Genomic DNA, 20,651 nt, shown 5'->3' on the forward strand with positions numbered 1-20,651 from the left:
AAACGTTCTTGAACAGACTTTAAGGTATGTTTGCGCCAATGACTGTAAATATGAAGGTTTGCTTCAATTTGGTGGGTGTGGCTTGAAGCAATGAGTTACGTTTTTAAAGGGTAGTGGACATGCGGACAGTGTTTCCCAACATACAACCCCTCCCTGTTTTTCAACTGGTCGTTCAGTACAGAAATGTTTCTGTTCAATTGAACGTTCGAGAACGTAAAAACATACTGAACCCAGCCCAGGGTTTCCCAAACTCGGTCCTGTGTGCACATTTAGTTTTTTGCCCTAGCACTACAATGTTGATTAAATGAATCAACGTTTGATGATGAGTTGGTTATTTTAAATCAGCTGTGTAGTGCTCGTGCAAAAACCAAAATGTGCACACAGGAGGGGCCCCAGGAGAAACTCTGCCTTAAATGACTGGTAGCAATCAAGGAAGTATATGGGAACAGAGTTTGACAAATCTTTTTGTTTTAATGTTTTTTTTACATAGAATGTTTAGATTTAACATTGATGAGTTCCCAATGACTTAAAAAAAAAAAAAAAAAAAAAATCCACCGCTGGTCACAAGAAACATCACTATAGCGGCTTTACTTTTACTGTAGATGCACATTTTTTTTAACACTATACAGTTTTCACCATACAGTTTTTAGGCATAAAGGCTATGAAAAGATGTCAGCCTAAATCAAATCACTTTTCTTTCATAGAGACATCTACACTGTTATTTTGGGGTGTTATTGCTGCGGCTGCAACAGCAGTTAATCTTTGACCAAGCTGGTGACCAGCCGGTAAAGATGAGTCTACCAGAGCTCATCAACTTCATAATCTGGGAACCTGTGCACTCACTCCCTCATGTGACAGTCACACTGCCAGAGACAAAGGTCACCCCGTAGTTCATCCGCTTCTGTCACAAGCATTCAGGATGCCAAAAGCACCAGCCGTGTTTCTTCTCCTCGGTCTCTGTCTGTTCGGGGCAGCTGACGCCCTGTACAAGCAGTGGATACCCGACACTAACTATGAAAACAAGACCAACTGGGACAAAGGGTCTGTGCCCTGCGGTAACGACATAGTGCAGTTCTCGCCTCAGAGGAAAGTGTCTGTGTATGTGGAGACGGTCCACTCCATCCAGGAGATCCGGCTACCGGTGGACGGAGAGTTCATCCTTCCCTCGGGGGGCGGCTTCACGGTCAGTAATGGAGGGGACCCCGGTTGCGGGGCCGGCGTCACCGCCCAGTTCAAAGATGCAGAGTCTCTGCAGTGGTTCGACCCGGCGCTGTGGCAGGCAGCAGAGTCTTTAGACGACCTGGAGAAAGGTCGCTTCCTGTTCTCGGTACACGAGGAGAGCGTACCCTGCCAGTATGACAACGTGTTGTTCCGCGCTGGCTCCTCGTTCCGCGTGGACACTACCTCCAACCAGCCCAGCGTCCCTGTCCAGAGTGTGTCCGTTCTGGGGAAGAAGTTCAGAAGCAGCTCGGAGTTCACCCATTATCTGGGCTCACACTCTGGCCGGCTGCAGTTCCACGGAACCTCATCCCCCAGCGTCGGGGCTTCTGGCTGCAGTGATGCCTCTGGCTGTGACTGTGGGAACTCTGCGAATCACAACAGGATCTGCGGCACTGTGACATGCGCTCCTATGAGCTGTAAGAAGCCACTGTACCCCACAGGACACTGCTGCGACGTGTGCAGCGCCATCGTCACCATCCACTATTCCTCAGGCTTCATCCTTGAGTCTTATCGGAATCGACTGCAGCACCTCTTCCTTGGTCTGCCCTCGTACCAGTCCATTCAGCTAGGCATGTCCAAGGTGCTCAAATCTCAGTATTTCCTCGGGGTGATCCCACGTGCGGCTGCAGCTGAGATCCAGATTGTGCTACTAGATGGGGAGTCTGGTGCGGTGGCAGAGGCACTGGCTCGGGACATATTGAAGGACGTCCAAGCCCAAGGCTCAAACCTGGGCATAACCGGGGCTGAGTTCCAGGCCTCTTCTGGGGCCACCAGTGGTGACGGGGCAGGGGACAACGCAGGAGTTGTGGTGGGAGCCGTGTTCGGCGTCCTGATAGTAGTCTCTGGTCTCCCCCTACTGGCTGTCCTCTTCCGCAGAGGCGTCATAAAACTGCCCACCATGCCCACCATCTCCATCCCTTCTCTGAGCAGCTTAAGGAGAAGCCAGGAGGAGATAGGGGACTTCACGGACCACGGCTTTGAAAACCCCATCTTCGACAAGCCCACCATGATGCCCGAAGTACCAGGTATCTATGGGACTGAAGCCGCCAACTCTATCTCCCTGACTCCGTCAGGTGTGCATTTTGTTAATCCTGCGTATGATGAGAACGAGACCTCAATCGATTTTACTGTCTGAGACTGTGTATCATGGTATCTGTAAATATTTTGTGCACATTCTTATGAGAATAATTTCTTACGTGTTGTAATGTATCTAAAATGTATCTAAAATGTAAAAATACTATGTTTCATGCTTAAATTCATATGAAGTATTAGGTATTTTAAAAAGTCAAGCAATTCATATTTGTAAATCAATTCTGAAAAGATTTGACAAAAGCTTTGTCACATTGATAACATGATTTACATTGGATTGACCATTGACACAACAATGAAAGACAGCCCTTGAACTCATCTTAGTAGTTAGTACTCAGCACAATGTCAAATAAACATAGTATGTTTTTGCATATGAAAGACCAATCACAGTAGTTAGCAAGTCAGTCACCTGCTAACCTGTTCCAATAAAAAGGGCAGTTAAAAAGTTTTTCCTCAATCCCACAGTGTCATGTTTTGTTCTATATCAAATCAAATTACATTTGTCACATGCGCCGAATACAACAGGTCCAGACCTTACTGTGAAATGCTGACTTACAAGCCCTTAACCAACAATGCAGTTCAAGAAATAGAGTAAAGAAAATATTTACTAAAATAAACTAAAGTTAAAAGTTAAATAAAAAGTAACGCAATAAAATGACATAACAATAACAAGGCTATATACAGGGGGTACCGGTACCAAGTCAATGTGCAGGGGTACAGGTTAGTCGAGGTAATTTTGTACATGGATAATAAACAGCGAGTAGCAGCAGTGTAAAAACAAAGTATGGGTGGCAATTTGATTAATTGTTCAGCAGTCTTATAGCTTGAGGAAGAAGCTGTTAAGGAGCCTTGTGGACCTAGACTTGGCGCTCCGGTACCGCTTGTCGTGCGGTAGTAGAGAGAACAGTCTATGAGTTGGGTGACTGGAATCTGGAGAATGTTTTGGGCCTTCCTCTGACACCGCCTAATATATAGGTCCTGGATGAGTGCAGACACCCCCTGTAAAGTCCCTGTCTGTTGTCTTGTGATACTTGATGCTGTGTCCTGTTAAATAAGTACAGTATCAGTCACTTAAGGCAACTGCTTATGAATAGAATAGATACTTTATTGTATTTGTGAGAAACAGAAGTGTGTACTGGTCCGCCTCTCTAACCTAACTACACTTCTGCAGTCAAAGTATTATGATTCTGGACTGACAGGAGCTGATGTTGCCATGGGAGTGATGGGGGTGGCAGGCAGAGTTGAGCTCTTCATTAGTGGGGGGTCCTTAGGACCAACCAATAACACCACACTGTCCTTCTTTGAGAGCCAGACAGTAGGATACAAGGGCTCCATGAACTCAGCCTTGTACCTGTAGAGGAGTGTCATAGCGATGTCAGTCACACCATAGAAAGCTAATGAGCCTGAGTCAAAGTCGATGTAGACGCCGATTCTGGTGAACACACTTGTGGCTTCCACGACCGCCTCCATTTCAGAATGCCAAGTGGACAAGCTCCGCCCCTCCCTTCCGAGGCTCCACGAGAAGTCATTTCCTGTGATGCAGCTGCCTCTCTCCACGCCTTTCCGGTCGATGCTCTTGTAAGTGAGTCCCACGTGCACACCCTCCCCACTCAGCTCTGCCTCAAAGTAGTGTCGGCCCAGGTAGAGGCTCTCTGAGGTCATCACCTGGCGCCAGTACTCGAAGCGTTCGGGTGTGTCTGGGTAGCTGTGCTGCCAGGGCGTGGTGTTGGTCACCTTCCTGTCGTCTTCGGTTAGTCTCAGGAACTTGTGGACAGTGTCTGGGTCAAAGGTCAGACTGCTGGCATCTGCCAAGTAGACACATTTAATTGAATAAACTTTATTAATCGTCAGAGGGGAAAATGGATTTGTCGCCAGCACAGGACACATGCAGGGACAATACAAACACACACATACTTATTCAAAGGCTACCTCAGTCGCTTTAACACATGTGAAAGGTTACACCAAGTCAGGCTATTTCTCAAAAGGGTTTGCTCATTGTGAAGAGCACTAGCTATGCAAATCAAATTAGAAATGGTTGCTAATGCAATAAAAAAGACATCTTACACGTGAGGAAGTCGTCTCGCATCTCAGGCTCAGGCAGTGAAAAAGACTTTGACAACGTGGGATGGACCATGGTTGTAATGCCCAGTTTCTCTGTAGGTCAGTGTAGGAGAAAGAGTTATCCTCCAGGTAATACACAGAGAACTCTCTATAATACAATGCATTGGGAAGACTATGGTTACTTATCCAACCACTATTTCACTTTTATTTAGCTAAGTCATTGGGAGAATATTCTCTTTTATACTAACAACTTGGGTCGCTTTCATTATGTCGTGAAACAGCATACGTCAACAACAAAAACAAACAAAGAAACATGAGCAGTTGTTCCAGGCTTCTATAGTTTTGTTGTGTTCGGTGCCTAATGAACACAGTTAAAATGTGTACACTCATCACCAGTCCTGCAGATGTCCTTCAGTTTGTCCCTGTAGGTAGCCTTGAGCTGGTCACACAGTTCCTGGGTGGACTCAGTGAGCAGGCAGCTGAAGGAGGCCAGGCGATCTGTGAGGCCGACGTAGAGCCCAGGCAGACAGACATCCACCGCCCCCGTCTTCCACTCGGAGTATTCCTACATTCACCAGCAGGAGGAGCCACTCACACTACTGTCACACTACTAAGACAGCTATATCTGCTTCCCAAATGACACCCTATGCCCTTTATAGTGCACTACTGCTGCTCCATCACAGCATGAAAGTAGTGTGCTATAAAGTAGTGCACTATATGGGAACTAGGGTGCCATTTGGGATGCACAATAGGACTCCGTCCAGAAATAACCCCAAACCTCTACCCCGAGACATTTCAGATAGGTTAAAGCAATATGGTAGTATTGCTTTCCCTTCAATAGACTTAGTAGGTTCTTGGCTATACTGTTAATACCTATCAAATCCTTTCAAAATCTAAATGAAGTGTCTATGGTAAGCAGCGGAAGCTGGTGGGAAGAGCTATAGGAGGACGGGCTAATTCTAATGGCTGGAATGGAATAAATGGAAAGTATCAAACATATGAAACATATGGAAACCACTAACTTCCATTCCAGTCATTACAGTGATCCTGTCCTATAGCTCCTCCCACCTGTCACTTCCCTCACACTGTGGACACTGTCAACATTACAAAACCGCTGACCGAGACGAGTCAAAATTACTGACCGAGACAATATTTAACAGATCATAGGGGAAAGCTGAGGCAAAGGGTAAGATATGAATCCTCTCAGGATAGGGCTCAGAATGAGTAGGGGAGCCTAGTGGTGAGAGCGTTGGTCTAGTAACCAAAGGGTTGCAAGTTCAAATCCCTGAGCTGACAAGGTACAAATCTGTTGTTCTGCCCCTGAACAGGCAGTTAGCCCACTGTTCCTAGGCTGTCATTGAAAATAAGAATTTGTTCTTAACTGACTTGCCTAGTAAAATAAATAAATTTCCAAACACTGCAGTGTGATGCAGTATATACCATCAACCTATAAAATACATGTAAATCTACAGTGCCTTCAGAAAGTACCCCTTGACTTTTTCCACATTGTGTTGTGTTACAGCATGAATTTAAATTCATTTTTTTTGTCACTGGCCTACAAACAATACCTCATAATATCAAAGTGGAATTCTGTTTTTCAAACTTTTTACAAATGAATTAAACATTTTAAGCTGAAATGTCTTGTCAATAAATATTCAACGCAGCATCAACCAATAGAATGTAAAAAATAAATAAAATACCTCTCACAGTATCATGACACAGGAGACTTGAAGGCAGCAGGTTGATATTGTGCTTTTCAGCAACAACACTAGCTGCATGCGTTCTGTTTCATTTCATGTGTGACACTCACCAGGGATTGGGGTCAATTCAATTTAAATTCAGTCAGTTCATTTTCCTCAATGCTTTCCTACAAATTTGAGTTTAATTCCTGAATTTACTGAATTGAAGTTGAATTAAACCCAACCCTCTCTGGTGCACGCTAAAGTTGCCCCGGGCCTAGACGCTGATCTTGGGTCAGTTTAGCATTTTTCCCACTAATGGTTAAGGTTGGAGGATATCCAAGGTCTGTAGATAGGATAAGTTTCACCCCGGAGCCCCAGTCTCTCACCTGCAGGAAGTCTACATCCCTCTTGTTCCTGAAGAGTCTCTCCACTCTGGCCAGGGTCTTCTTCAGCTCTTGGCTCTTCTGCTCCAGGTGGGCCTGGATGCCCTCGGCCTGGCTGAGCGCCTGCCTCTGCTCCCCCTCCAGAACCTCCGTGGCCCTCCTCCGGGCCTCTTCTACGGCCCCTTGCAGCAGATAGAACTGCTGCTCCATCACATCACGTACCCCTGCCACCGAGCTCTGGGGAGAGAAAGATGGACAGAATATGTGATAAAGAGAAAGAGGAGGAATGGAGAAGTACTTAGTAAATGTGTATCAGCTGTATGTTTCGAGGTTCATTAAGATCAGAGACGATGTTATAAGTGATAAATGAGCAATATGCGAACGTGGGGAAAGAATGTATGGAGAGAATGTGTGACATACCTTTTTTAAAGGAGAGGAGGAGGTGCTTAGTTGTATCAGCTGTGTGTTTAAGGTTCATTAAGATCAGAGGAAATGGTCAAAGTAAAGCGGGTGTAGTGAAAAACCTCTATGGATGCAGTGTTGCTTTGTAGCTTGCCAATGGAATTCTCTGCCACTGAGACGGTCTTCATAATCTCCCCTTGTTTCTTCTGCAGCTCTGTCTATAGACGATCACACACACACACACACACACACACACACACACACACACACACACACACACACACACACACACACACACACACACACACACACACACACACACACACACACACACACACACACACACACACACACACACACGGCTCTGTTTCTTAAAGAGTACCATGTGATGGGACCAGTGCCAGGTTACCACCATAGCCCATGGGAAATGCATTTGCTTTATTTACTACAGTAGCTTTAGAGAGAGAGCAACCTATTGGAAGAGAACAATGGGCAGGCTGTACGTATCACATGTCACACAGAAGGTTTCTTATCACAGAGAAACCTACTGAAGTCTTGTGATAAACAAATGATGTCATAAAAACTCATTTGCCTGGAGCCTCCCTATCCTATGCACCCTACATCATGTCCTGGATCACTAGACAATACTGACACTAAAAAGAGGGGTTTTGGACTTCAAAACAACAACAACCGGTGCCTTTTGAGAAGTGTAACTTGGTATAAAAAGAAAAAGTTTGGTTTTACCAAATTTTAACATTCTGTCAGAAATAACTTAATACAAAACTAGTTTTCCCATCTCAAGAGGTTAAAAAAAGACATCAGGAAGTACCTATGAAAGGGGCAATCGGCAGTTGCTGAAGCCATTTTTTTTTACTTATAAATTATTTATATGTACCCATTAATTCTTGAAGAATATAACTTATAAATGTTTTATTAGCTTAGTTCAACTGTCGTACCCCATCAGAACCCAAAATATAAGCTTGTTTTACTGCAATGTTGATAAACAAAGTCAATGTAAACACACTATTTAGCCTCAAAACATGTTTAAAACTATAATTGTCATATCATTGATGGTCAGTAGCCTAGTGGTTAGAGCGGTGGACTAGTGACCGGAAGGTTGCAAGTTCAAACCCCTGAGCTGACAAGGTACAAATCTGTCGTTCTGCCCCTGAACAGGCAGTTAACCCACTGTTCCTAGGCTGTCATTGAAAATAAGAATTTGTTCTAAACTGACTTGCCTAGTAAAAAAAAAAAAAAAAAAAATCCATAGCTCTGTCTATGAATTTGAGAGTGGTTTTATTTCTCCAGGCCCATCCTTCAGCTTTGTACCGAAACAGGGGCGGAGAAAACACTTTATTATTGTTTCAACTGCTGAGTGCCAAATAAGGCAACAGAGTTGAACGTAACCGGGTAGACCATTTCCTCTTGAATAGTTTCACCATATTAAATCGAGAGTTCAGTTCACGTAACAGGGTTGATCTTAAAATGAGGGGCCGACGTAAATGAATCACTCATCACATGAAATAAATAATCATCTCCAGACAAGACTTTGTCATCAACATAACCAGGGCTTTACAATGATGCTGAATGTTGGGGTTAAGTGTGTTCAAATCTTCCCAGAAGTCACAGCGGGTGCAAGGAGTGACATGTCAAAATTGTTAATTTTGGCACTTTAACAAATCGTTTTTCATATTAATCTGCCGTGGACAGATTCATTCTTCTTTTGCGAGAATTTCCCTTCTGGGTAATCAAGATTATATTCATATTAAAGATGTATTGAATTCTCCATGTGGTCTATATTAAAGGACACTTCATTTAATATAACAAGCTTTTAAAATGTAAAATTGGTGCACAATTTCTACTTAAAATATCAAAGGGCTGCAAAAGGCAGTGTTTTCATGGAACCACCCAAAACAACACATGTCCATGCCAGAGAAAAGGGAGCACTCATACAGTTATCACTCACTGTCTGTGCAATGGAAGTGTGTTGTGTGTCTGTATGTATCAGTGGTGGCTGGTGGAGAGAGAAAGGGGAGGAAGGGCTCAGCCATTACAAAGAATCCAGTCCTCCCTAGTTCCCCATCTACCAGCCTCCACTGGTAAAATATAAATGTTACCAATACCTGGATCTGTCTTCGAGCCTCCTCTACAGGTACAGTACTGTGCCCCAGATGCCCTGTCTCTCACACTCGCAGCACACACACACACCGCAGCCATCCGTCAGGCAGTATAGTTCAAGCGGTAGCCGGTGCTCCTCACAGGTGCGACACTCGATGTCCTGTAAGGGCTCCACCAGCCGGTGATTTTGGAACCTCTGGTTCTCCAGGTGGGGTCTGAGGTGGGCCTCGCAGTACGACACCAGGCAGGTGAGGCAGGACTTCTGGGCCCGGCACGGAATCTCGATGCAGGAGTCACACAGCACATCTTCTGGGGTGACAGTAAACCCGCTAGAGATTGTCTGGGGCTGGGTGTTCTCCCCTGGTTTATCGTGCATTGTTGTTGGATCCTCTTGTTCCTGGTTCTGAGGCTGGGTGTTCTCCCCTGGTTTATTGTGCGTTGTTGTTGGGTCCTCTTGTTCCTGGTTCTGAGGCTGGGTGTTCTCCCCTGGTTTATTGTGCGTTGTTGTTGGGTCCTCTTGTTCCTGGTTCTGAGGCTGGGTGTTCTCCCCTGGTTTATTGTGCGTTGTTGTTGGGTCCTCTTGTTCCTGGTTCTGAGGCTGGGTGTTCTCCCGTTGTTGTTGGGTGGTTTATTGTGCGTTGTTGTTGGGTCCTCTTGTTCCTGGTTCTGAGGCTGGGTGTTCTCCCCTGGTTCATTGTGCGTTGTTGTTGGGTCCTCTTGTCCCTCTTGTTCCTGGTTCTGAGGCTGGGTGTTCTCCCTGGTTTATTGTGCGTTGTTGTTGGGTCCTCTTGTTCCTGGTTCTGAGGCTGGGTGTTCTCCCCTGGTTTATTGTGCGTTGTTGTTGGGTCCTCTTGTTCCTGGTTTAGGTTCAGGTCCCACATGTTTATCATGGATGTGGTGACATCTTTGCTTCCAGTTGTGGGATGACTCTCTTCTGTATTCTCTTCATTCTTCATGATGAGGGTCTCCATGTTCTCTTTCTCTGGTTCGTGGATGTCCTGTGTGTTGCTGGTGTGCCAAGACACAGTACCTCCCTCACTCTCTCCTCTCTACTTCAGGCTGCAGGGTGAGACTGCTGGGCCTCTGTCTGGGTCTCTGGGCCTGAACAGGCACACGGCGCAGATCTTTCTTCACATCTTACTCTATCATGACATCCTATACAGGCCTCACTACTCTTATAATTCCTATTCTCTCGCTCAGTAAGTCACTTTCTCTCTCTCTATCTCTCTCAAAAACACTTTCTCTTTCTCTCCGTCTTTCTTTCACTCTCCCCGTCTCTCGCCCTAACTCTCACACCCTAAGACTGTCTCTCTGAAAGTCTGCTCTCTAACTCTCTTTGTTTCTTTCACTCTCCCCGTCTCTCGCCCTAACTCTCACACCCTAAGACTGTCTCTCTGAAAGTCTGCTCTCTAACTCTCTGTCTGTTTCTTTCACTCTCCCCGTCTCTCGCCCTAACTCTCACACCCTAAGACTGTCTCTCTGAAAGTCTGCTCTCTAACTCTCTGTCTGTTTATTTCACTCTCCCCGTCTCTCACCCTAACTCTCACACCCTAAGACTGTCTCTCTGAAAGTCTGCTCTCTAACTCTCTGTCCAGCTCCCTAACTCAAGATAATGTAGTGAGAAGACAAGAACAGAACTGAGGACCGCGCCTTAATAACTGTATCCGTGTGAGTCAGCGGCAGCAGCAGGAGCCTCCTCTTGTTACACTCCTCCCTTGTCTCTCTTTCTCTCCTTTTCTCACTCTCTCCTCCCTCGTTCAGTTGGGTTCAGGGAAGGCGGAGCTGGTTTGAGTGTAGAGAAGGGGGAAGTGGGTATTGAGGGCAAGGAATGTGGAGATCTCTGTTTTAACAGGACAAATACAATATAAGCACCCCCAAAATTATTATTATTATTATTATGAATCATGAAATCATTACTGTACAGCCACACTCCCTCATAGGACATCCCAGACGTGGCAATTCCAAAGTTGTTGTCTAATAATAGCATTTCATAGAAAAAATAATGTTGTATCAACAAAGATGATCTGGGTCAGCTGGGATGACTGTCTTCTGCAATATAATCTGTGAAAACTGGAATGTCAACATCCTGGACAATGTGTTTGGAATGACTGGTCCTACACTAAAGTTATCATATGTTCACAGTAGATGAAGGAGAATAACTAACAAACTGACATACATTGAGATAAAAGGTTTTTCAGATGCTGTTATGGTTGACATGATCACAGAAGACTCATCCAATGTCTGGAGAAACTATATCACTAATGTACTGCAAAGTTAAGGAAGTCAAGGAACCACAGTGACCAGGCCTTACCTAGTGTTTCCTTCTGTTTAAAGAGAAGGGATGTTTCTAGACAACACTATGTTCCCGCCGCACCCCAACTTCCTGCAACTATTTATAACCCTACTCCAACTTATCTTACAATAATGTAGTGAGAGGCTGAGCTGGTAACAGAATTATTTTGACATTTTGGAAATCTATCTAACACACATTTGTCTTTCATATACAAATACAGCTCGGGGAGGGGCTCGGTTCAGCCCGACTAACTTGCTCTGTTTCACTTTTGTTGAAATGGAACAATTCAGTTTAGGTCCAGACTAGGCTAGATTCAATATAAACAGGAAATGTAAACAGGAATTAGATTGTCTGGATATAGAGCTGTTGTAAACAATGAGAGTAAATCTGGCATAGAAAAAAATGACAGAACATTGAATGGGAATGTCTGTGAAGTCAGGTACAATGACCAAAAATCCAAGCTCATGTTGTGATCCACTTAGTTGTAATTTAATGCATACCTGGAAACTGACTCAATAATATCCTTGATTGACAAAACAGTCCTTACCTACTGTGCAGATAATAATCAGTGGGAACGATCTTGGGCCTCTGAGTATCAGTTTACTTAAATGACCCATAACCTCTGACTCCATTGTTTCCCCTATCCCTCTTCCTACATCCCAATTTTCATTTTTTTGGAAGTGTGCTCTAGTTTATTTCCCTTCATGGATTTAAAACTGAAGGTTGGCATCATTCACTTTGTGAAAATGCATGTACATGCATGAGGAGTGCACAGTTACACACTTCAGGGGAAAGGACAGAGAATCGGGATGCAGATTGAGGAAGTTAAGGAGAATTACTCCCAGGTCGGTCGGGTGCAGGGTGAGGAAGGTAATGAGAATTACTCCCAGGTCGGTCGGGTGCAGGGTGAGGAAGTTAATGAGAATTACTCCCAGGTCGGTCGGGTGCAGGGTGAGGAAGTTAATGAGAATTACTCCCAGGTCGGTCGGGTGCAGGGTGAGGAAGTGTAAGGTGAGAATTCCCAGGTCGGTCGGGTGCAGGGTGAGGAAGTGAATGAGAATTACTCCCAGGTCGGTCGGGTGCAGGGTGAGGAAGGTAATGAGAATTACTCCCAGGTCGGTCGGGTGCAGGGTGAGGAAGTTAAGGAGAATTACTCCCAGGTCGGTCGGGTGCAGGGTGAGGAAGTGAAGGAGAATTACTCCCAGGTCGGTCGGGTGCAGGGTGAGGAAGTGAAGGAGAATTACTCCCAGGTCGGTCGGGTGCAGGGTGAGGAAGTTAAGGAGAATTACTCCCAGGTCGGTCGGGTGCAGGGTGAGGAAGTTAAGGAGAATTACTCCCAGGTCGGTCGGGTGCAGGGTGAGGAAGTTAAGGAGAATTACTCCCAGGTCGGTCGGGTGCAGGGTGAGGAAGTTAATGAGAATTACTCCCAGGTCGGTCGGGTGCAGGGTGAGGAAGTGAATGAGAATTACTCCCAGGTCGGTCGGGTGCAGTGAAGGAGAATTACTCCCAGGTCGGTCGGGTGCAGGGTGAGGAAGTTAATGAGAATTACTCCCAGGTCGGTCGGGTGCAGGGTGAGGAAGTTAATGAGAATTACTCCAATTACTCTGTTTGAAGTGAAGGAGAATTACTCCCAGGTCGGTCGGGTGCAGGGTGAGGAAGTGAAGGAGAATTACTCCCAGGTCGGTCGGGTGCAGGGTGAGGAAGTTAAGGAGAATTACTCCCAGGTCGGTCGGGTGCAGGGTGAGGAAGTGAATGAGAATTACTCCCAGGTCGGTCGGGTGCAGAGTGAAGTTGCTCCTAGTTGCTCCCCCACTAATGGTTAAGGTTATGATTGTAGTAGGGGAAGCTGATCCTAGACCCTGGAGCGGCCTGCCTCAGTCAGAGTCCTGTCTGTTGCAGCTTCACATACACAATGCAGAGAAGGACATATTAGTATATTAGTTTATTTAAAAACACTGTTTGATCTTTTAAAAAATGAGGCATTCAATGTGGCCATTGTTTAGGTTTCATGTGCATCTGATAAAATCAACCACCAAAACCAATGACACATACAATATTATTGGGAAGACTTCGTCACATGATCAGAACAGAGACATACAGAACATTCCATAGACATACAGAACATTCCATAGACATACAGAACATTCCATAGACATACAGAACATTCCATAGACATACAGCGCAGACTGAAGACTACAATGTTGGTTAGAGGCAATAGAGAACTTTTAGCCTCTATGGGTGCTCTTCAGACAAAACGGGTCCTTTAATCTAAATGGACAGAAATAGTTTCCAGAAATGACATCATCGTACAGAAAGAGGCACATGTCCCCATAACCATGAGAAAAAGCAGAACATATTACCTGCCTAAATATCAAGACTTGTGTAGTTTCATGAAATGGATTAAAGTCATATCCAGTGTTCCATGTTTCTATGAAATAGGACCTATAATGAATTACAATATAATGAGTGAATATACTTTTCCTTCCCAAATGTTTTAATTAAACATGTTAAACAGCAGCTTTTCTGTGTTGGAATGGTGCGGCCGTACCCCAACAACACAACGGTGTGGCCATATACCAATCATTAAAAATAGGAATGCTAGTAGACCGCTGATTGGCCAGCTCATCCTCCTTAGGAGGATGACATCATCCTCTATGAGGAAATAGCAAGCATTTTATAAACGGTCTGTTTGAGGTGGAGTTCTTTAAGTGTTTTTTTTCTCATATTTATGCTTTGGCCACAAATAATAGTATAGGATGAGTCAACAACATTACTTGGGTATGAGTTAACAGAATAGGAACTTTTAAAAGTGAGATTTTCACTGGACAGTTACTTTAGCATCATACCAAGCAAACATGTGTAACCATACAGCCAACCTTCTAGCCGAAATTTGACGTGTAACAATTAGTAAGTAAACTTCCATAGTGTAGTGTAACATGGTTAATTATGTGATCAACATGACATGACAACATTGTAATTCAAAACCTCATGGGGGTAGACCTATATGCTGGTCATCTATATACTGTATCAGCAATTCATCAGAAAAATAACTATGACAATGGATTTAACTGTGTGTGAGGTTTACCTATCGAAACATTAAATAATCCACTCAATAAGTGTTTAGTTGAACATTCTCACGTCGCGTCAACTTTCAATGAAAGAAAGAAATTGGCCTCCTTTATCAGTGAACCAAACTGGAAGTGATTGACCTGGCATACTGTGTGTAAACAAATGTACTGGTACAAAATGGAACAATGCATAGCAAGATGAATGACCCGAGCCAAACCAATCAACAGGTACAACAAAATGCCTTAATAGCAGAGAACTGGTAATGCACAAATAATGGTAATATTGTAGCGAATTGGAGGCAGCCTGACTATGACTCGTAACCACCCTACAAATGTGATACATTATCTCCATCAACAATGGAAGTATCTATCCAAAACTATGGATTTGACACCTTGGCTGGGATTCTACTCAAGGCGCGTTATAGCTCTCACTATACAGCCGACAATGTGCTTTTTAAAAGGCCTTTTCCCAGAAGTTCACGGAGATCGCATTCTTTGTAAATGCTGCATATTCAGGCTAAAGAGTAAATTACCTTTAAAAACCTGTTATGGTGCACAGCATTATAACACATCTTGTATTGAATCCCGGCCTCTGTCTAATGGATTAATAAACAAATACAAACAAATGACAGTATGCTCATGTATGTAAAAATACTGTCCTTAACAAATGCACTGGCACTAGGAGCACAGGCCTAGGGGATGGTAGTACGGTATCTAACATGCCCCATGTACTGACACCAGGAACACAGTCTCAGGGGATGGTAGTAACATGCCCATGTACTGACACCAGGAACACAGTCTCAGGGGATGGTAGTACGGTATCTAACATGCCCCATGTAACACCAGGAACACAGTCTCAGGGGATGGTAGTACCCATGCCCCATGTACTGACACCAGGAACACAGTCTCAGGGGATGGTAGTACGGTGTCTAACATGCCCCATGTACTGACACCAGGAACACAGTCTCAGGGGATGGTAGTACGGTGTCTAACATGCCCCATGTACTGACACCAGGAACACAGTCTCAGGGGATGGTAGTACGGTATCTAACATGCCCCATGTACTGACACCAGGAACACAGTCTCAGGGGATGGTAGTACGGTATCTAACATGCCCCATGTATGACACCAGGAACACAGTCTCAGGGGATGGGGTCTAGTACACACCAGAACACAGTCTCAGGGGATGGTAGTGGTATCTAACATGCCCCACTGGGGGAACACAGTCTCAGGGGATGGTAGTACCACACCCCATGTACTGACACCAGGAACACAGTTGTTCTTCTCTCTGTACACTGTGCCACATGACATACAAGAACACTGCTGCACATCAACACTGTGTTCTGTGGATACAGATCCAGGCAGTCTTTGGCTGACTGCGTATGGTGACGCAATGCTCCAAAAGATGGCATGCCATAGCTCTCTGTCCTTCATGGAAGCAGCAAGGTCCTCTGTAGTTAATTAAAACAGCCAACAGTGTTGTTTAGTTCATTAAAACGGTCAACAGTATCTTTTAGTGCATTAAAAACAGTCAACAGTGTGGTTCAGCTAATTAAAAGGGTCAACAGTATCTTTTAGTGCATTAAAACCGTCAACAGTGTCATTTAGTTAATTAAAACGGTCAACAGTGTCTTTAGATCATTAAAATTGGTCAACAGTGCAGTGGACTTCTAGAACTCACTCTGATGAAGCTGGAACGATCCAAAATACCTTTCAGATTTCTTCAGCTCTTCTCCTTCATTTACAAAGTCCATAGAAAGCTCAGGTTTCTGTATTTTACTTGTCTTCTTTTGTACACTGAGATGTTTATCTTAACAATGTCCTCCTTTCTGCCTAACAAGTCACAGGGTGACCCAGGGAATGAAATGACAACATTTCTCTGAATGTCCTTACATAATCGCAGAGTCAGACAAGCGTGTCCCTGAATACAAACCGCTATTTATGTTGTAGCTGTAAAGTCTCTGAATGTTGCATATACTACAACAAACCCCTTTGAGACATTAGCCCTGACAACACTGAACAACAATGCGCCACTGACCTACCTTTAAGGTAGGAAGAGCATTCTGCTGGACCTATACAGTGTGTCCACCTAGTGGTCTCCAGAAGAATGGCAACGACACAGTTGAAGAGAGACAAGAATGAATTCTATGCCGGATTGTTACTATTATCATCAACCAAAGAAAACACTAGATGCCTACTTTCATAACTATGTGTAGAGGAGAGCAGCGACAATACTAACATGTCCCACTGAAAAATCCCCACACTACACACTCAGATGTAATCTGGAGGTTAGGTTTACTCTGTAGGTTAGGTTTACTCTGTACGTTAGGTTTACTCTGTAGGTTAGGTTTACTCTGTAGGTTAGGTTTACTCTGTAGTGTAGGTTTACTCTGTAGTGTAGGTTTACTCTGTAGTTTAGGTTTACTCTGTAGTTTAGGTTTACTCTGTAGTTTAGGTTTACTCTGTAGATTAGGTTTACTCTGTAGGTTAGGTTTACTCTGTAGTGTAGGTTTACTCTGTAGTTTAGGTTTACTCTGTAGTGTAGGTTTACTCTGTAGGTTAGGTTTACTCTGTAGTGTAGGTTTACTCTGTAGTTAGGTTTACTCTGTAGTGTAGGTTTACTCTGTAGATTAGGTTTACTCTGTAGATTAGGTTTACTCTGTAGATTAGGTTTACTCTGTAGATTAGGTTTACTCTGTAGTGTAGGTTTACTCTGTAGTGTAGGTTTACTCTGTAGTTTAGGTTTACTCTGTAGTTTAGGTTTACTCTGTAGATTAGGTTTACTCTGTAGTGTAGGTTTACTCTGTAGTGTAGGTTTACTCTGTAGTGTAGGTTTACTCTGTAGTGTAGATTTACTCTGTAGTGTAGGTTTACTCTGTAGTGTAGGTTTACTCTGTAGGTTTACTCTGTAGGTTTTACTCTGTAGGGTTTACTCTGTAGTTTACTCTGTCTGTAGTGTAGGTTTACTCTGTAGTGTAGGTTTACTCTGTAATGTAGGTTTACTCTGTAATGTAGGTTTACTCTGTAGGTTAGGTTTACTCTGTAGGTTAGGTTTACTCTGTAATGTAGGTTTACTCTGTAATGTAGGTTTACTCTGTAGTGTAATGTAGGTTTACTCTGTAGTGTAGGTTTACTCTGTAATGTAGGTTTACTCTGTAGTGTAGGTTTACTCTGTAGTGTAGGTTTACTCTGTAATGTAGGTTTACTCTGTAGGTGAACGTCACAGTAGTAGAGGTATACAGTACCTACACAGCATCTTCAGATCCAAAAGTGTCATTCACCATTCACAGCAGGGTGTCCTCGATGTAGTCAGGGTCCTCAAGGGTCTCCAGACGTCTCTTGCAGGCATCTAGGATTTTCTTCCTGGGCCCCAGGGGGATGTGGATGCTCTTGAGGTCCTGGTCCGAGCACAGCAGCAGCGCCTCCAGGTCGATCTTCTCCCGCCTGAAGACGGTGAGGAACTCGCCCATGGTCTGTGCAGCCAAGAACACCTCCAACGGGCTGGTCACAGCCTCGCAGTCATCATCCAGCCCCAGCTCCAGCTCGTCCCAGGGAAGCTCCTGGCGGTTCCTTTCCCGGAGGCTGCTGGCACTGCCGATGCTGTCCCCCCCATCGTCCAGGCTGGGCGAACGCCGCAGCCGGCTGCGCAGCCGCACGGTGGTGCTGCCGGCCCGTTCGGTTCCTCCGCTGAGGCTCCCCTCGTCACGCCCGCCGATGCCGAACAGGCCGCCGCTGATATAGTTGCGTCGGAACACCATGGTTCCCAGACCGGGCCGGTTGAAGAGAGAGTCGTGGCCCGAGTCGGTGCTGACCTCAGAGTATTCCATATCGGGCCGGTAAGACAAGTCCGGCTCGCTGATGGCACGAGAGATGGCGTCGTTGTTGGCATCTCCGTGGAATATGTCTCGGAGGTTGCCACGGCGCCCTGCGCGGTCCCGAGGGCCGACATAGGTTCCCTGTTTAAGGAACATGACATCGTTGCCCAGCTGAAGGCCCGAGAGGGAGCGCACGCTCTTCCTGCCGTCCTCGTAGATCTTGAAGGTCCCGTCCCCTTGCTTCCTCTTCTCCAACCTCTTCTGGATCTTGGTCTTGCCTCGGGTTGTGGCGTGAAGAGTAGCCTGCAGGGACAAAGAGCAACACAGGCTTCAACCACTAATTATAGAGGAGCACACATCTCAAATTTAACAGATGACAAATGTTTAATGTTGGGAGTGTAATGTCCCTTTAACTTTCAACATGGCGTACATAATTATAGACTGCAAATAACTGTCATTGTATCCTCTCCTTTCTCCACTGATGGGAAATGTTGCTGTTCCAACTGTTGTGCATGTGAAACTCCCTCTCTGTTATGTCTGCTGCTGTATCGTTTCACATGCAACAGTTGGAACAGCAACATTTCCCATCAGTGGAGAAAGGAGAGGATACAATGACAGTTATTTGCAGTCTATAATTATGTACGCCATGTTGAAAATTAAAGGGACATTAAACTCCAACATTAAACATTTGTCAAACTTGAGATAAGTCCATATCCCAGGTCATTCATTTTATAGATGCAGCTTCGTGCTACAATCCTAAATGAAGGGAAAAGAGAAGCATCATATTATTTCCAGATGTGTTCATCTTTCCCATTATTCATTCAGCTTGAGGCATCATATAGCTGGAGCTACACAAACAATGGCGTGGAATGTGCACTCCTCTTGACATTGGACTATTTTTATCTGACAAACATTGGTTTTGGAGTGGAATGTCCCTTTAAATAAAAATGGCTGGATGAAGCTGTATTGTACTGACCTAAGAGTACGGCACACTGTCACACCCTGATCTGTTTCACCTGTCTTATACTTGTCTCCACCCCCCTCCAGGTGTCTCCCATTTTCCCAATTATCCCCTGTGTATTTATACCTGAGTTTTCTGTTTGTCTTGTCCAGTTAAGTCCTAACAGAGTGTTCCTGTGTTCTAGTTTTTTCCTTAGCCTTCCCAGTTCTGACTTTTCTGCCTGTCCTGATCCTGCCTGACTCTGATTTGGGAGACACCTGGAGGGGAGTGGAGACAAGCACAAGACAGGTGAAATAGATCAGGGTGTGACACACACTGACAGTGGTGGTGTTTAGGTGGTGCAGCTTGTATTGACCTGAGAGTATGGCACACTGACAGTGGTGGTGCAGCTTTTATTGACCTGAGAGTATGGCACACTGACAGTGGTGGTGCAGCTTTTATTGACCTGAGAGTATGGCACACTGACGGTGGTGCAGCTTTTATTGACCTGAGGGTATGGCACACTGACAGTGGTGCAGCTTGTATTGACCTGAGAGTATGGCACACTGACAGTGGTGCAGCTTTTATTGACCTGAGAGTATGGCACACTGACGGTGGTGCAGCTTTTATTGACCTGAGAGTATGGCACACTGACGGTGGTGCAGCTTTTATTGACCTGAGAGTATGGCACACTGACCTTTTATTGAGAGTATGGCACACTGACGGTGGTGCAGCTTTTATTGACCTGAGAGTATGGCACACTGATGGTGGTGTAGCTTTTATTGACCTGAGAGTATGGCACACTGATGGTGGTGGTGCAGCTTGTATTGACCTGAGAGTATGGCACACTGACGGTGGTGCAGCTTTTATTGACCTGAGAGTATGGCACACTGATGGTGGACCTGGTTATGGCACACTGACTGATGGTGGTGCAGCTTGTACTGGTGCAGCTTGTACTGACCTGAGGGTATGGCACACTGACGGTGGTGCAGCTTGTAGTGACCTGAGAGTATGGCACACTGGTGCAGCTGGTGGTGTAGCTTGTATGACCTGAGAGTATGGCACACTGATGGTGGTGCAGCTTGTAATGACCTGAGAGTATGGCACACTGACGGTGGTGCAGCTTTTATTGACCTGAGAGTATGGCACACTGACGGTGGTGCAGCTTGTACTGACCTGAGAGTATGGCACACTGACGGTGGTGGTGGTGCAGCTTGTACTGACCTGAGAGTATGGCACACTGACGGTGGTGTAGCTTGTACTGACCTGAGAGTATGGCACACTGACGGTGGTGCAGCTTGTACTGACCTGAGGGTATGGCACACTGACGGTGGTGCAGCTTGTACTGACCAGAGTATGGCACACTGACAGCGGTGGTGTTTAGGTGGTGCAGCTTGTACTGACCTGAGAGTATGGCACACTGACGGTGGTGGCAGCTTGTACTGACCTGAGAGTATGGCACACTGACAGTGGTGGTGTTTAGGTGGTGCAGCTTGTAATGACCTGAGAGTATGGCACACTGACAGTGGTGTTTAGGTGGTGCAGCTTGTACTGACCTGAGAGTATGGCACACTGACAG

At 45.2% G+C, this 20,651-nt stretch overlaps 2 protein-coding genes and 1 pseudogene across 2 annotated transcripts in view; 1 reads left to right on the forward strand and 2 right to left on the reverse strand.

The window, feature by feature from the left end:
* Positions 1 to 446: 446 nt before the first annotated feature.
* LOC135530827 (tripartite motif-containing protein 16-like protein) lies at positions 447 to 9,568 on the reverse strand (annotated as a pseudogene).
* amn (amnion associated transmembrane protein) lies at positions 920 to 2,758 on the forward strand. The gene has a single exon (XM_064959001.1). The coding sequence runs from the start codon at positions 920 to 922 to the stop codon at positions 2,354 to 2,356; it is 1,437 nt and encodes a 478-aa protein (XP_064815073.1). The 3' UTR covers positions 2,357 to 2,758.
* Positions 9,569 to 15,599: 6,031 nt separating the features above from the next.
* The window catches only part of ush1ga (Usher syndrome 1Ga (autosomal recessive)), a 30,749-nt gene continuing 25,697 nt past the window's right edge, over positions 15,600 to 20,651 (reverse strand). The window contains exons 3-4 of the mRNA XM_064959002.1: positions 17,563 to 18,435; positions 15,600 to 15,768 (exon numbers count right to left, since the gene is read on the reverse strand). Of these exons, the coding sequence (XP_064815074.1) occupies positions 17,602 to 18,435 (834 nt within the window). The 3' untranslated portion in view covers positions 15,600 to 15,768; positions 17,563 to 17,601. The remainder of the gene's footprint in view (positions 15,769 to 17,562; positions 18,436 to 20,651) is intronic.

Source organism: Oncorhynchus masou, unplaced genomic scaffold (assembly GCF_036934945.1).
Source record: "Oncorhynchus masou masou isolate Uvic2021 unplaced genomic scaffold, UVic_Omas_1.1 unplaced_scaffold_1433, whole genome shotgun sequence".
Lineage (NCBI taxonomy): Eukaryota > Metazoa > Chordata > Actinopteri > Salmoniformes > Salmonidae > Oncorhynchus > Oncorhynchus masou.

What these genes read in the sequence shown, in the direction of transcription:
- amn (XM_064959001.1), top strand. Translation starts at nt 920, where the DNA reads ATGCCAAAAGCACCAGCCGTGTTTCTTCTCCTCGGTCTCTGTCTGTTC.